The sequence below is a fragment of the Geotrypetes seraphini genome, chromosome 2 (genome assembly GCF_902459505.1).
Source record: "Geotrypetes seraphini chromosome 2, aGeoSer1.1, whole genome shotgun sequence".
NCBI classification, from domain to species: domain Eukaryota; kingdom Metazoa; phylum Chordata; class Amphibia; order Gymnophiona; family Dermophiidae; genus Geotrypetes; species Geotrypetes seraphini.
The window spans coordinates 448122715-448139647 of NC_047085.1; the positions used below are offsets into that span (position 1 = coordinate 448122715).

Genomic DNA, 16933 nt, shown 5'->3' on the forward strand with positions numbered 1-16933 from the left:
GATGAATGCTCTTTTCTTCTTTTTTATGAGGTCTGAGATCTCCACAGAGAACCACTGTGGTTTATTGTTTCTTCGCCGTTTATTTACTAATTTTATATAGTGGTTGGTTGCTTCGTGTATGGTTGTTTTCAGAGTTGACCACATTACCTCTACATTATCTGTTTCAGTTTGGTTTTGCAGTGCCTGATGGATGAAATCTCCCATGCTTTCGAAGTTTGTGCCCTTAAAGTTGAGGACCTTGGTTAATGTGCTTGATTTAGTGAAACATTTCCTGAGGTTGAACCATATCATGTTGTGGTCACTGGAGGCCAACGTATCGCCTACCGAGACCTCTGTGACACTTTCTCCGTTGGTGAGTATCAGGTCCAGTATCTCCTGATCCCTAGTGGGCTCTAATACCATTTGTCTAAGTCTTGATCCCTTTATAGAGGTTAATAGCTTTCTGCTGCTGCTGGTCATGGAGGAAAGTTTGTTCCAATCCACAATAGGCATATTGAAGTCACCTAACAATACTGTGTCTCTACGCAAAGTGATATTCTCTATGTCTTCAACTAATTCTATATCCAGGTCATCCTGTTGTCTTGGAGGTCTGTATACTACGCCAAGATACAGGCATTTGTCCTTCCCCCTGGCCAAATTCACCCAGAGTGATTCCCCGGTGTACTTGACATCTGCAATTTTGGTAACTTTGATGTCCTCTTTAGTGTATAGTGCTACCCCTCCTCCCATTTTGCCCTCTCAGTCTTGACGAAGTAAGTTGTAACCCGGTATAGCCATATCCCACCCATGGGAGTCCGTGAACCAGGTTTCGGATCAAGTTGAGAGATAGCACTATAGGATCATCCACCTCCCTAGCCAGCACATCCTCTAACTCCAAATCTGCCACTTCACCCTCCTCCAGAGATTCTGGAAGAAATAAGGTGGAGTCTGATGGAGGGTCACCTCCGTTCATGGGAGCCACTCTGCCCCTTTTTGCTGCCTAAAACTCCAGAGGAGGTCTACTAGCCTGAAGCAACGAAAACTTGTCCAAATTACACTCCCCTTGCTGTGCAGGCTGAGAGCTCTGCATTAAAAATGCTTTATGCATTAACATAACGAACTCTGGGGAAAATGCCACCATATTAGTTTTTGCCTGCACTGGATGTATCTTCTCCTGCCCAGAAACCGCCGCTAAAAAGGAAGAAGAAAAACAGCTGACTGCCGGCGAAAGTGGAACAGAAGCAGCCGCGAGTGCAGGAGAAGCAGGGCGAAGTCAAACTGCGCAGCAAACAGATACCTCAGGTGTGATTAATTTCTTCCCGTGCGGTGTCCATGCAACCCGCCGAATAAAGGCCCGATGGTGTTCACCACTTCCCACAGCGGAAACACCTTTTAACCGCCTCTGCCGCCATTCTTCTCAGTATAGGTCACTGAGCAACCCAAAGCCGGCAGTAAAAATAACAAAACCACATCTAAGCAACTAACAGTCAATTCGCACTGACCAAATGGCTGACAGATTAACCAATTAGAAAGTTAGAATAGAAATGAAATTTCTTTCACCCAAGCTCACTGTTGTTAAGGCTGATAGTTGTACTGACAGGAAAGTCCAGTCCAGCTACAATTTAGTTCTCTCTTTGGTTTTTTTGTTTGTTTTAAGGGAAAGAAGAAAATTGAGCAAGAATATCCCTCAATCCAACAGAGGGAAGGGTGAAGCAGGGACCTGGGGTGGCCAAGGTGTGACTTCCAAAGCTGGCACCGTTCAGCCAGTAACCCCTGTCTACTTGAAGAGAATTCTCAACAGAAGAAATTGAATTTTCCAGTCACAGCCAGAATTCAGGAGCTAGTTGAATAGTGACCATCATCTGCTGGGAGATAGAGAATACTGAAGATACAGGGAGCATGCTAACCACTAGGATCACCTGTTAATCAGTTTCTCTATCTCCACCTGCTGGTAGATGTGTGCTATCCTACTAGTCTCTAGATTCATCTGCTGTTGTTGCTAAGAAAAAAGGATGCCTCTGTATAAGACTCTGATGAGACCTCATTTAGAATATTGTGTACAATTCTGGAGGCCACACTTTCAAAAGATATAAAAAGGATGGAGTCGGTCCAGAGGAAGGCTACTAAAATGGTGTGTAGTCTTCGTGATAAGGTGTATGGGGATAGACTTAAAGATCTTAATCTGTATACTTTGGAGGAAAGGCGGGAGAGGGGAGATATGATAGAGTTGTTTAAATACCTACATAATATAAATGTGCATGAGTTGAGTCTCTTTTATTTGAAAGGAAACTCTGCAATGAGAGGGCATAGGATGAAGTTTAAGAGACGAGGAAATAATTTTTTACGGAAAGGGTGGTAGATGCTTGGAACAGTCTCCCAGAAGCGGTGGTGGAAACAGAGACTGTCAGATTTCAAGAGGGCCTGGGATAGGCACGTGGGATCTCTCAGAGAGAGTAAAATATAATGGTTACTGTGGATGGGCAGACTAGATGGGCCATTTGGCCTTTATCTGCTGTCATGTTTCTATGAGATAAGGAGACCATAAATGAACGCAATACACTAGGTGAGGTTGCACCATGGAGCAATACAGGGGCATTATAACATTCTTAGTCTTGTTAACTATCCTTTTTTTTTTTTTTTTTTTTAAATAATTCCTAGCATCCTGTTTGCTTTTTTGGTCACTGCCACACATTGGACGGAATGTTTAATCATATTCTCTACAATGACACCCAGATCCTTTTCTTGGACACTAACACCCAAGGTGGACCCTTGCATCCAGTAACTGTGGGTTATTCTTCCCAATACGCATCACTTTGCATTTGTCCACATTAAATTTCATCTGCTACTTGGACGCCCAGTCTTCCAATTTCCTAAGGTCTGCCTGCAATTTTTCACAATCCGCATGCGTTTTAGCAACTTTGAACAGTTTAGTGTCATCTGAAAATTTAATCACCTCGCTCATCGTTCCAATTTCCAAATCATTTATAAATAAATTAAATACTACCGGCCCCAGTACAGATAATAATAACTTTATTTTTCTATACCACCATAATCTTGCGACTTCTAGGTGGTTCACAGTGAAGATAAGCTGTACAGTCAGCAAATTATAGTGTACAAATAAAGAAGAGATTGCAGCAAATTACAGTGTATAGATAAAGGAGAGATCATTGGGTGGTCAGTGATTACATGGTGCAAATTGGCAAGAGGAAAGATACACATAGGTTACTATATAATTTTTGACAAGTTACATTGAAATGGTGGAAGAAAAACCAGCGAAAAGATCCCTGCAGCACTCCACTGTTTTACTCTCTTCCATTGAGAAAAATGACTATTTAACCCTACGGCAGCCATTCATGGAGCAGCGCAGGACAAGGCAGGCACACGTAAAGCGTGCACCTGTCTTTTGCGCCACTCTGACAGGAATCAGCTGGAGGGAATAAGTGCTGCTTTTGCGTCGCTCTGATGGGAGTGAGCTGGAAGGAAGGTCAGGACCACCGGAGGACCTAAAATAAGGTGCAAGGGGGGGAGTTCGGAGTGGGTAAAGGAAGGCCCTGCCTGCCTGCTTGCTTCAGGGTGGGGGGCCCAGCCGGCCTGCCCTGTCCTGGCCTACCACTAAACCAACAGAGGGGGGACACGGTTAAGAGCCTGGCAGGGAAGGGGAACAGGGTGCAGAGCCTGGCAAAGAGAATTTGGTTCAAAATGGGTTTTTTCTTGTTTTCCTCCTCTAAATCTAGGGCGCGTCTTTATGGAATAAAAAATATGGTACATCAAAATTAAATGCCAAATTTAAAAAGAGAGTTTTCAGCATAGACAAATTTTGGAAATGCAGTTCACTGTAAATAACGTGGCATATCATTCCATAATGATGGAGATAAAAAGAAGAATGCAGAATTACGATTCATAATGAGCCATTTTTGGAGAAGGAAGTACCAGTCTCGAGAACCATCTGACCATAATGCGAGTGTTGTGTATCTGGAATAATTACAACAGCCAAGTATGATGGAGCTGCATAACGTAGCGCTTTAAAAGTCAAACGATGATGGCAACCGTTCCAAGATGACGGCAGGCTGGATGCGCTGAGGCGATTGTGCTGGAGATCTTCTCGCAAAAAATTTGAACTTCTTTCAAAGCAACCATCCACTTACAGATGATGCCAAAGCGAAGAGGCCGGAGTGCCACTGGTGCTTTGCGGTGCTCAGAGGTTCCCACATTCGGCGATATTGGGGAGCTTCTCAGGAGAATCCAGGGAATCTCGATGTCTGCCTTCTCTCTCCCTTCCATCTCTCCCTCCACCACCCCCTAATTGGTCTGGCACCCATCTTCTTCCTTCCGCTCCCCCATAGTCTAGCATCTCTCTCTTCCTCATTTCCCTTCAGCATCTTCAGCCCACTCTCTCTTCCCCATTTCCTTCAGCGTCTGTTCCTCTCCCCTTCCCCCACTTCCCTTCAGTGCGCGCGGTCCAGCAGCCCCGCCCCAATCACCGGAGATCCGTCCTCCCTCCCTCCTGATTTCCGAAGTCATCTCCGAATCATCCGAGGGCATCTCCCTCTCACCTTACCAAGGCAATTTTTTTTTTTTTTTTGGGGGGGGGGGGGGTTCATCTCTCAGCTGCCCGAGCCAGCTTTCATTAAGTCGCATGTGGCTGCCAAAACGTCTCCTCTGACAACGACTTTTTCTCCCACTGTTTCAGTGGGTAACAGCCACCGTGTCATTCTCTGCTTCAAATTCCTCTGTGCAGAAACTTGAACAGGAAATAAAAACTTCTAAACAGCTACAAGAAACTTTAGTGAGTGATAATTCTAACCTCAGGAGAAAAATGGAAGTGCTTGAGAATAATTCTCATTATAAACAATTTACGATTGATTAATTTCCCTAGGCTTATAACAGTAATGCCTAGGGAAATGCTTAATTGATATATGTTGGAAATTTCAGTAGATACAATTCCATCACTTTCTCGAGTTTATTATCTTCCAGATAAAAATCAATCTCAACAGAAAAGAGCTCTAAACCACGAGCCAATGAATGTTTCAGAAATGTTAGAAACTTCAGATTGTGAGGCAGCAGTGCCATCTACTTTGATTTTAACCTTAGCTCTTTTAATTGATAAAGTTTGGTTGATGAAACTTTTCTTTAAAAATCGACAGAAAAAATTTATTGTTTTTAAAGTTCAAATGTTCCCTGATGATTCACGAGAGACGCAAAAGCATCGTTGTGAATTTCTTTTGATGAGACCTGGGGTTAAATCTCTGGGTGCTACTTTTTCCTGCGACACCCTTGCAAGTGCATTGTGTATTACCATTCTGTTAAATATGTACTGTATTTTTTGAACCTAGTCAGTTGACAGCACTACAGCCTATATTATTCTTAAATAGCATATATTCAGTGGTTCCCAACCCTGTCCTGGAGGACCATCAGGCCAATCGAGTTTTCAAGCTAGCCCTAATGAATATGCATGAGAGAGATTTGCATATAATGGAAGTGACAGGTATGCAAATCTGCTCCAGGCATATTCATTAAGGCTATCCTGAAAACCCAATTGGCCTGGAGGGCCACCAGGACAGGGTTGGGAACCACTGGTATATTTTATATATTTTCTTCTCTCTCGCTAAAATTCATTATCTTGGATCTTTTTGATGACTTGAGCATTATTAGCTAAAGTTACTTTATTTTCTTTCTGTTAGGAGCATTTAATCTTATACTTTTGATGGAATATGTAATGGCTAATGTGCTTTCTGTACAAGTGTTTACTTGATGTTTATCTTTCAAAAATTAATAAAAATAAATAAATAAAACTCAAACAAAGAATTTTAAATTTAGGTCTAAGTGCTTTGAAAATGAGCCACTGTGGGCTCCTTTTACTAAGCTGCGATAGTATCTTTAGTGCACGCAGAATTGCAGCGTGAACTAAACCCACGCTACGCAGCTAGAACTAACGCCAGCTCAATGCTGGTGTTAGCGTTTAGCGCACACGCTAAAACCGCTATCGCAGTACCAGTATCTTATTTCAGATACTGGTATTGTGAGTTTAAACATGCCCTGTACACAGACCAGGCCCCAGACTCTCAAAGGCTGAAAGCAAACAGAAGCCTAAAACTGCAAGCACAAGTTCAACTATCAGATTGAGAACGAAACTTTTTTTTAAAAAAGAAGAATATTGTCAACAAGAAATAGAAGCAAAAAGATTTCTCTCTGAATAAAGCCTGACTCAATAATTATACTGTATCATGCTAATATGACTAATCTAGAACATAATGTGTTTATTTTAAAGTCTTCAAAGCTCTGCTGAATACAAGCCAAAGTCAGAAAAAAGTCTTTAATTCTTTAAAAAAAAAAAAAAACCCCAACAACAAAAAACAAACAAACCTCTAGCCGAGGGGATGTCAGAAGACAAGCTTAACGCCTTATTCTTTAAAATATTTTTCCAAAGGTACAAGTGGGAAATAAATGCGACATTAAAAACAAACAAAAAAAAAAAAGAACTTTAATATTTCTAACCCAAAGATAAACCCCCTCTTTTACAAAGCCCCCTCTTTTCTATCAAGCTTTGTAAAAGAGGGGGGAAACTAGCTAACATTAACTACATAATGTTTTGATGCTGTCCCTCTCTATGACCCTCTTTTACCAAGCCATGGTAGAAGTTTCTACTGCAGTCCAGAGCACTAAATGCTCTGACGCTCATAGGAATTTATGAGCATCAGAACATCTAGCACTCCGGGCTGTGGTAGAAACATCTACGCAGCTTAGGAAAAAAAGGGGGTATATATTTTAGATTGAGATGCTAGTAGTATTTCATTTAGATACTCATAAAGGTAAAGAGAGCTAATATTGCCATTAGGGGAAGTAATTTTCTGCAAGTGAACACTCAAACTATTCAAGCCATGCAATAAACACAGAGAGGGACATTTTCAATAGGAAGTCTAAGTCTAAGACAGCCAGAAATCCAGTAGAGAAAATATTTTCAAAACTGCAAGACCTTTTTTTTTAAATGACTTATATAGATGTTTTGGCCCTTGGTACATCTATCTTTTTTGGCCATTCTTGAATATAAAGATGTCCACATGAAAAACTCACAAAAGAAAGCTTTTCAGACATTCAAGCAGCCAGCATTCTTAGCAAATTGTTCACAGAGAGCTGAGCACAGCAGAGGGGCATTCTAAGAGGGACTGTAGTGAATGTCACATAAAAAGTCCCAGGTACACGTCACTATAACCTTATATTGTACTAGTATTTTAGCCCGTTACATTAACGGGTGCTAGAATATATGTCTGTCTGTCTTTATTTCTGCCTCTCTCTCCCTCCTGCTATCTTTCTTTCTGTCTCTCTCTCTCTCCCTGGCCCCCTTTGTCTGTCTGTCTTTCTGTGTCTCTCCCTGCCCCTGTCTTTCTTCTTTTCTTTCTGTCTCCCTTCCTCCCACTGTCTGTCTTTCTTTCTATCTATCTGTCTGTCTCTCTCCCTGCCTCCTATGCAGCAGCATTTATCTCCCCCCACTTCCCTGTGCAGCAGCAACAGCAGCATTCCCCCCCCTCCATTTCCCTCCCCCCACACTACTTTCCTGTGCAGCAACAGCATTTCCCCTACCCCCCTTTCCCTTCCCACGGTCTGGCCGGCTCCCTTAGTCCCTTTCCGCCTCCCTCTTCCCTTCCCGCGGTCCCGACAAACCTGTGACTCCTGCAGCGTCTGCAGCACTCTACACACGCTGCTTCGGGGCCTTTTACTGCCATGATTTGCTCTGCCGCGTCTCTGATGATGTCAGCGTGTGAAGAATGCTGCAGGCTGCTGGAGTCGGCAGACTTGGAGTTGGGACCGCGGAAAGAGAAGGGGGGGGCGGGAAGGGACTAAGCGAGCCGGTCAGATCATGGGAAGGGAAGGGGCAGCAAGGGATTAAGTGAGCCTGAAGCCGAGCCGCGAGTGTGGGGCTGTTTCTGCAGTGGCGCAAGAGTGCAGGGAGGCTTGTCTGGCGCACATGCGCACTCCTACCACCACAGCCCAACAGAACAGGGAAGCACACGGTAAGAGTGCGCATGCGTGCTTAGCATTTTATTATTATAGATTGTGAGCCCTCCAAAACCCACCCAAAACTTATTGTACCTACATGTACATCAAGCAATAGACCTCATGCCTGCAGATGTTATCTTTATATGGGTACAGTAGAACATAAGAACCTAAGAATATGGGGAAAAGGGAGGGAACTAACCAGCCGATTCCTCCGATAACTGGGTGCAAACAACGCTGAATGGAGGGTTCTCTATCCAGCTGAAGGAGAAGCCACCGACTGGCAGGAACGCCAGGTTTGGCAAACCTTAGTGACGATCAGGTCTCCCTAAGCCCGATTCAGGGGCTAAGTCCTGTCCAACCAGGAAGAAGCCCTGCAGAGAGAATGGCTGAACAGCTTACCCTGGAAGGTGGATTGCTGTCTAGCCCCAGAGGAGAAGTGGGAGGAGAAGCAATGGAGGAAGAAATACCCACTGGAACCCAGGCATTGGCACTCAAAGCAGAGGCAGGAAAAACTATTGTAACAACATTCAATTTGGACAATTGAATAAGCCAGCAGTAGTGAATTTAGAGGAACTGTGGAGGGATATAGAAATCATGGACTCTAACCTCCAGAAGGCGATAATTAAGGTACAGGCGGATTGTGTTTGTCAGCCATCAGGTTGGGGTCCATGAGAGAAAGTTAAAAGAACAAGAAGATGAAATTAAAAAACATGAAGAACAGATTACTCAAATAAAAAAGGTAGAAATGGAGATTAAAGAAAGATCTTTTATTTTTTAAAAACTTGAATACATGGAAAATAAAGAGGAGAAACAATTTAAGACACTTTAATTTTCCTAAATCTCAAGTATTATCTCCATTTGAGATGGTGCAGAAATATTTGAAAAAAACTTTAATAATTCCGCAAGACAATTTGCCACTTATTACCGCGGCTCAATATATATCTAGAGGGAAGAAACAGGATAGTTCCACTCCTGTTGAAATGGGAGAAACTGAGAATGGAGGAATGAATTTAACAGATTTTTGGGAGAATTCCCTTGAAGTAGTCATGGAAAGGATTACTCTTTTGGTAATGTTTGCCTTGGAGCATGACAGACTTTGTATTTAAACTTTACTTCAGACACATGAATGATAAGTTCTTTGGTTCGGCAATCTGGATTTTTCCAAATATTGCTCAGGTGACACAGAAGAGGCGAAAATAATTTCTCCTTTATAAACCCAGAACTTTGGCTCTGGATGCATCCTTCTTTTTGAAATTTCCAGCAAAATGCTGTGTTTCACTACAAGGAAAACATTTTTTATTTTTCGAACCAAAGCAATTGTTGGAATTTATATTGGCCAAGGAAGGGGGGGGGGAGAGAGTGGTGATTGGTCCAATAGCTTTTCCAGCAGTTGAAGTCCAGGATATTAGGGGGTTTCCTTCGTCTGAGTTGTTCTTGTAATTAATATGTATAGTGTCAAACCTTGGTTTGCGAATAATGCAGTTTGCGAGTGTTTTGCAAGATGAGCAAAACATTCTCACAAATCTTGTCTCACAAACCGATCATTGACTCGATTTGCAAGCACCCCTCCCCCAAGAACCGTCATCGCCCCCCCCCCCCCCGCGAACACCCCCCACAAACAGCATTCAGCCTTACCCTCCCCCATCTGGCACCAGCACGCAGCCCACAGGACATGCCAGTGCAAGACATTCCTGCCTCTTGCCTGGCCTTCAGCATCTGTGCATGCTCAAGGCCTTCTGGTTCTTGCTCTCTCCAAGAGCCCGTTCTCATGGTGACCAATCCAGATCCCTAGTAGGTTTTAGAGGGCTCACCATACAATATAAGCAAGTTAAATTGACTTCTAACCTGGGACTTTTAATGTGTTCAGTGTTCTCCCCAGAAAATATTTCCAGCTGGGTGGCATGAAAAAGTAGCCGGGCGGGACGGGGAGATTTGGTGGTTGGGAAAATGAAATGTATACTATTTTTATTAGTTAATTATTATTATTTATTTTCCAATGCTCAGGTATCAGGTATTGTTGGCTGTTTTCTTTTAACCTCTTGATCACAATTTAGGGGAAGCGTAAAAAGGTGGTCACAGCACAAGTAGTGAATTATGTGCTGACAAAGCAGCATTATCAACATCAGATGTTGATAATGTTGCTTTGTTCAGCACGTTATTCAGTGTGGAGAGGTCCGGGAAGCAGGCGGGGGTGGGTCAGTCGGCCCTAAAATTTGCAATTTTTTCCCATATTGGCAGGCAGGCTCTGCCCCTAACTCCAGCAAATATTGAGGGAGAAGTGTACTAGCTTGTCCACTTTAGCCTGTCAAATTGCCTCCAGGCTTTCAGAGATTTGTTTCAGTTCCTATGACTCATCACTTAATGCAACAGTCTGAAAAGCTTTACCCTGGGAGATAGGAGATTCTTTTTTCCAACTCTCCACTCCACTTTTACCTTCTTTGCACATCCACCTCAAATGCCCTCTTTTTTCCCACAGCACTCTTCTAAACACCCTCCTTAGACATAACCCATCTACCAACTCACATCCTGCTGCATACCTGTACACACTAGCATCTTTTTTGTCCCTAACACATAGCTAGCCCATCTCAAAAAAACTCCACTATACTGCTGCAACAGAAACCTAATGGATAAATAAGAACAGCCATATTAGGTCAAACCAATGGCCCATCTAGCCCAGTATACTTTTTCCAACAGTGGCCAATCCAGGTCACAAGTAGCTGGTAGAAACCCAAATAGAAGCAACATTCTATGTTACCGATCCCAAAGCAAGCAGTTGCTTCCCCCAGGTCTGTCTCTATAGCACACTATGGATCTTTCCTCCAGGAACTTGTCCAAACCTTTTCTAAACCCATCTACGTTAACTGCTGTTAACACATCCTCTGACAATGAACTCCAGAGCTTTAATTATTCTTTGAGTGAAAAACATATTTCCTCTTATTTGTTTTAAAAGTATTTCCATCCATGTCCCCTCCTCTCCCTGTAGGCCTAGTATACACGGCCCCTCCCCTCCCTGTGGGCCTAGCATCCATGTTCCTTCCTCTTCCCCCCACCTGCGGTCTATCATCCATATCCCCACCACTCCTTCATGCAGTTCTAGCCTCTCTCCTATTGACCCCCCTCCCCCCATGACAGCTGACATACCTGCGGGCTTCCCAAGGCATCAGTAACAGTAGTGGCCAGCCAGCAGAGGCAGTGCTGTGAAGTGGCTGCTTGTGGATGCCGGGCCTTCCTTCTGCCACTTCACCCATCTACAAGAAGTGACGCAGCAGAGGGAAGCCCTGGTGGGGCTGGTTGCAAACAGCTTGGTCATAGCGCTGCCTCTGCCAGCTGACCACCACCACTGCTGCTTCTTTAGGAGGCTCGCAGGTATGTCGGCTCTCGGAGGGGGGAGGGGGATTCAGTCGTTACGTCAGAGGGAACGCTTCCGAATCAGCTGTGAATCGTGTGCAAGGAGCCGACACCGCCCGCAGACGACTGCAGCAAGGGAACTGGCCAGAAAACTATCCGCTGGAGGAAGGGAAAAGCTGGGCCACCTAAGCTGGGCCGCGGATTGGACACCCCTGGAGTAGGGGCAGGAAAGAGGATTGGTGCACGGCTTCGATGTTGGTGGTGCGATGAGCGGGGCTGTTTGTAGATCTGCAGATGCAAGATGACAGCCGGGCACTCACCTAAATTAGCCAGGCGGAGCGCCCAGCTAAAACACGCTAGGGAGAACACTGGTGTTTATCACTGCAGTAACCCTTAGATTGGCTCTCTACACTGCTGTGGAGATGTATATAAACCATAAGGCAGGCTGGAAAGTACTGACTTTTTTTATTTTATGTTTTACATATTTGGGTGGTGGGAGGGGGGGTCCATAATCACTGGGGGAGTTAGGGTGGAGTCATGCCTTAATCCCTCCACCCTTATTCCATCTGGTCAGTTAAGGCACCTTTTTGATTCTTATTAGTTTTTAAAATAGGTCTAGCCCCAACATCTAAATGGTACCCTGGACATTTTGTTACAAGTTTGATAATCCCTGAAGAACATCCAAGTCCTAAGCCCACCCCAAAACATGCCTCTAATGCACTCCCTTAAGATTTAGATACACTGGACAGAAAGTGACCACAAAGACATCTAGAAAGTCTTTTGAGAATCCCCAATTGGACGTTTTGACTAGCAAAACATCAAAGTGCTGGTTTGTGCTGTCTTTTAGACGTCTACCTTTTCTGAAAATAAGCCCCCCCCCCTCCCCCGAGTATATGACTTCAGATCATTCAGAATATGATATAACTGTTAGCCTTTAAAACGTCATGAACTGTTTCTGTCTATATGATTACACTGTGCCACTTGTACCCTTTAGAATCAGTTGTGGCAATAATTGCTTTCCATTTCAGAATCTTTAAATTTGAACACAAAATAGACTAGCATTTTATTAAGTCTTGGCAAAGTAAATTTTCTGAAAAATGGAAAAAGTATGAGCCAATAATCTGGGCGACTATGACCAATCAAGAACAGAGAGCATATAATATATATCCAGATGACCCAAAACAGTTACATGTATATTAAATTACTTCCTTGCTTATACTGTGGCGCCTGATTTTTTAACTATATTTCAGACCTCAGACCAATAAAACCTGATCCCAGACCACAATCCAAGTTGAAAGATATATTTGATTCAAAAATCAGCATCTAAAATGAAAGATTACTCGCTGAAAAGTAAACAGAATATTTCTCATTCCGCTGTACGATTCTTTTTTTCTTTAATGGAATAGTTTTCTTATGTGGCGTGTTTTTTTTTATACTTTTAGCTCATCAGAAACAGAGCTGGGAATCTAGTACCTGAGGCCATGCATCAATGCTCCTTGTAGAATCTTTCAATTATGAGATCTGAATTAGAGAATGACACGGTAGATGTTACTCGCGGGTAGCCGCAGGTAACCTGCCGAAACTGTGGAGGAGGGGGGGGGAAGTACTCACTGCGGGTACGGGGACAAGGCGTGAAGGTAAGGGGGAGGGAGAAAGATAGATTCAGGGAACGCGCGCGGCCCCCTCCCTCCCTCCCTGAATCTATCTTTCTCCCTCCCCCTTACCTTCACAGTGAATTTTAAGTTTAGAGTAACTTATTGAAAACCGCCAGAGTCTGCCTACGTGCAGTCGCACAAATCTGTGGGCAGAAGCTTCTTCTCTGATGCAACTTCCGGTTGCGTCAGAGGAGAAGCTTCTACCCACAGACGCACACAACTGCATGTAGGCAGACTCTGGCAGCTTTCAACAAGTTACTCTAAACTTAAAATATGCCACGAAGGTGAGGGAGGGAGATGCTCGGACCGCGTGAGAGGTGCCGAAGGGCAGTGAGATGGCGAGAGAGAAGGGTGGAGGTGGAAAGGAAAGGAACAGACGTTGACGGGGAGGTGGAGGGGAGAAGACGCTGGAAGGGAAGAAGACAGATGCCAGTCTATGGGGGGAGCGGAGGGAAGAAGATGGGTGCCAGACCAATGGGGGAGGGGTGAAGGGAGAGGCACAGTAACACAGCAAACGGAAGACAGAGAGAGAAGAGTGGATGGAAGGAACTGAATGAGAAGATGAGGAAAGCAGAATCTAGATAACAAAAGGTAGAAAAAAAAATTCTATTTCTTTTCTCTTTAGGATAAAGTAGTATATTAGTTGTGTAGATAAAAATTTATAAACAAAGCCCTGCCAGCTGAAAATCTCTCTCTCTAGTTCAGCAGACAGAACTTTGATTTATAAGGAAGGAATAAGGTAAATATTGCAGTACTGAGGCTTGTATGGATGCTGCGGGGACAGTGATCATGGGGACGGGGCAGGGACAGTGGTTGCGGGGAAGGGGCGGCAACAGGGACAAATTTTTTCCCCATGTCATTCTCTAATCTGAATCAACCAAGCATTGCTCTCTTGTGTGATGACCCAAGAGAGCAGAAAACATGATTTAAAACTTTATATATGGTAAAACTACCAAGCCAGCCTTCACTGTATGAATTCTGTATGATGAGACATATTGAATATTTTGATTTATAGTACTCAAAATGTTAATAGCGACATCAAAGCAACCATGGATTTTCTGTACCTTTATCATTGCTTGAAATGTGCAGTTGGTAAAAAGAAGTTACTGTATTTGGAAAAAAATTCAAGGGAGGGGAGGACCATAAACCAACACACTTTTTCAACATGTCACAACTAATCCTAACAACCCACTATTGCCGACAGGACTACAGAGAAAGAAGTTCCATCTCAAGTGCAAGCTAAAATGGACATTTAAAAAATCATCTTAGTAGGATTCATAACAGGTTATGTCAACTTTTAAGGTTACTAGCCAAGTAGTAACTACATTCTGGAAAACTCTACAAATACACATTCAATAACAAAATTACCAAAAAATTGTGAGATCATGAAATGTGAATAGTGTTGAACATTTCTGTGTAATGCTGTTCTACACTCACCTGCATGTGTTCTGTGGAACTGCTGCTCAGTTCATCTCCAGATTCGGAATCCTGATGAAGTCTTTCAGAGCCATCTCCAGCTGAGTCGCAAGACTGTTCATTAGAAAAGCTTGTCTTCTCCGTTTCCACTAATTCTGGAAGGGGAAAATTGAGCACCGAGGGGCTCCTACTTTGACTAGAAGTTTTAGGAGAAGGCAAACCACCACCCAGCTTCTCATTATTTTGGGCAAGATCCAGAGTCAGGCCTTTTATTTGATTTGGACTAGTATTAGGTCCAATATTCTGATTGACATCCCGAACTAAACCGGCTATTTGACCTGAAGAGGATTTCCCAAAACTGGAAAGTTCTGGTGACTTATTTATATTTTCTGTTGACCTTTGTAGTCCTTGTATAAGTTTCAAAGAGCTGGTTGACAACAGGCCAGGTGGTTTAACTGGAGGCATTAGTGCTTTCCGTGCTACTTCTTTAACATACTGTGCTGGTACATAAAAGGGTTTTGAATTTTCATCTTTTCTGACTTGCCACCAGTCTTCATTGGTCTTTTTCAGAAGGATGTATTTCTCACCCTGCTTTATTACAATCTTTTTTTCTTTTGCTTCATACTCATAATCATATTCCACTTCAATGTACACTGGCACTGGAACAGTCCTCCCACCTCTGTCAGCCATTTTTCATTCAAAATCTTTATTCACCTCTTCAGAGAGAAGAACAGTAGCATTGTGACTCCGTTTTCTGTTCAGTGCTACTGAACTACAAAAAAGGGGGGAAAAGTGAGTTACATTGTTCTTAAATCTCTATGTTCTATAGTAATCAAAAGCCACCATTCATAGCTTCTATACTAGAATTGCAAAGTTCCATTCACATTAGAAACGTGATTTTTAGGTAAGACTGAGATTGAGTAGTTCAACGAGTTAAATTCATGAGTCACCTCTCTGTAGTTTAATAGACACCAAGTTATTAAAGCAAGACAATACGTCCTAAACTTTGTCAACACTAGCTTACTCTTAAAATATCTGCAATTTCTTATGCACAAATCAAATACCATTAACAAAGTTGAAGCTCGTCACTTGTGACCTACTGTAGAATCCCACAAGTAACAATAAACATGTCAATTTAACGCCACTAAGTAGCGCCCGAGCGCACTCATTATAAGATACAAAACGACCCTTCCTAACCGGATTCAAATTGCTCCACATATCTGGAAGTTCCCTAGCACCCTACGCACGGGGAGGCGATCGGAACAAGCAAAGATACTAAGCCACACGCATTCGGCTGCCTTCACACGCCGAGCATTCGGGGGACTGGCTTTCGCTCCCTTCCAGCACCTGCCCCTCAAACCCTTCCCCACCACTCCATCCTACCTTCAAACTCTGTCCTGAGGTCGCCCACCAACAAGCCGCAGCTTTCCTTCTCCTTCCCCTCCGACACAACTTGTCTCCCACTGAGGCGTCCCGCCTTGCCGGAAACAGGAAGTACGGTCAGAGGAGGGGGCGGGACGCCGGAGAACGGGAGCTGCGGGAATGCAAGTGGCGCCTGCGCGCGGGGTTCCAGCTACCAGCCTGGGGTCCTCCAAGACGTCCGCTTTCTCGTCATTTTAATCATTCAACACACAGCTCTAGCTCCCACCGACACATATACTGGCCCAGCATGAGCTATTGGGGGGGGTCACCTGATCTAGTGGCGCATGCGTATGGCGACCTTCACGTGCTGTCAAGTCGCTGCACATGGTGGTCGCCGCACCCACCTGCCGATCAGGTGATGACTTTTGATGTCGCCGGCTCCTGAATGTGTCAGCGTCACCCTTGTTGCGTCAACCCGAGCAGAGAGCAAGAACAAATGCAGCTGCGCTGAATTATTGAAACGAGGACTCGGAGGAGTCGATGCACTGTGCTGTTTAACCGTAGTTTTCACCAGAGCGGTAGGCGCTAATTAATGCACCTGGCGTTATTTTCTTTTTTTAATTCGCGCAGATTCTACAAATATTTTTATGTATAAAAGAGGCGTAGTTACGAGCAGACTGGTGGCCTGCATAGCTTAGGTGTAAAGGATGAATTTAAGCTGCTCTGAATATAACAACCCAGATAAATAAAAGGTCTACTACTCTATTTTATATGTATGATGGTGGCAAAGTTACAGCTTAAGTGAATTGTTATCTCAACACAAAAATATAACTTCATTCTTTTTTTATTTTAATTCATGTTTCATTCTTTAAAATAGACTAACCGGCAATCACACCACTTTCTCCATGTATAAGGAGTGTAGTAGCAATTTAAATGAATGGAACCAGTGAATATGAGCATAAAGATAAGAGCTAGTGGTTCAGAAAGAAATAACGTATTAAATAGTAACAGTAACAGTAAAATTAATGTATAAACGCAGACTGCCCAAGAGAATCATTTATGCGGCTTTGTAAAAGGAGCCCTAAATCATTTTACATTGCTGTGGCTGGTTAAAATTGCCAAGCACCGCCAGCCGAGGATCTCCTCCAAAGGTGGCCAAAACTCCCTTTTATCAAGCT

At 43.5% G+C, this 16933-nt stretch overlaps 1 protein-coding gene across 6 annotated transcripts in view; it reads right to left on the reverse strand.

The window, feature by feature from the left end:
• Positions 1-16066, reverse strand: part of ARHGAP12 (Rho GTPase activating protein 12) — a 240938-nt gene extending 224872 nt beyond the window's left edge. For 2 of the 6 annotated variants that reach the window (XM_033931488.1, XM_033931487.1), the window contains exons 1-2: positions 15777-16065; positions 14415-15165 (exon numbers count right to left, since the gene is read on the reverse strand). In XM_033931488.1, the coding sequence (XP_033787379.1) occupies positions 14415-15083 (669 nt within the window). In that variant the 5' untranslated portion in view covers positions 15084-15165; positions 15777-16065. Of the gene's footprint in view, positions 1-14414; positions 15166-15776 lie in introns of all 6 variants that reach the window. The other 4 variants (XM_033931490.1, XM_033931486.1, XM_033931485.1 and 1 more) reach the window with 3 other exon arrangements.
• Positions 16067-16933: the final 867 nt, after the last annotated feature.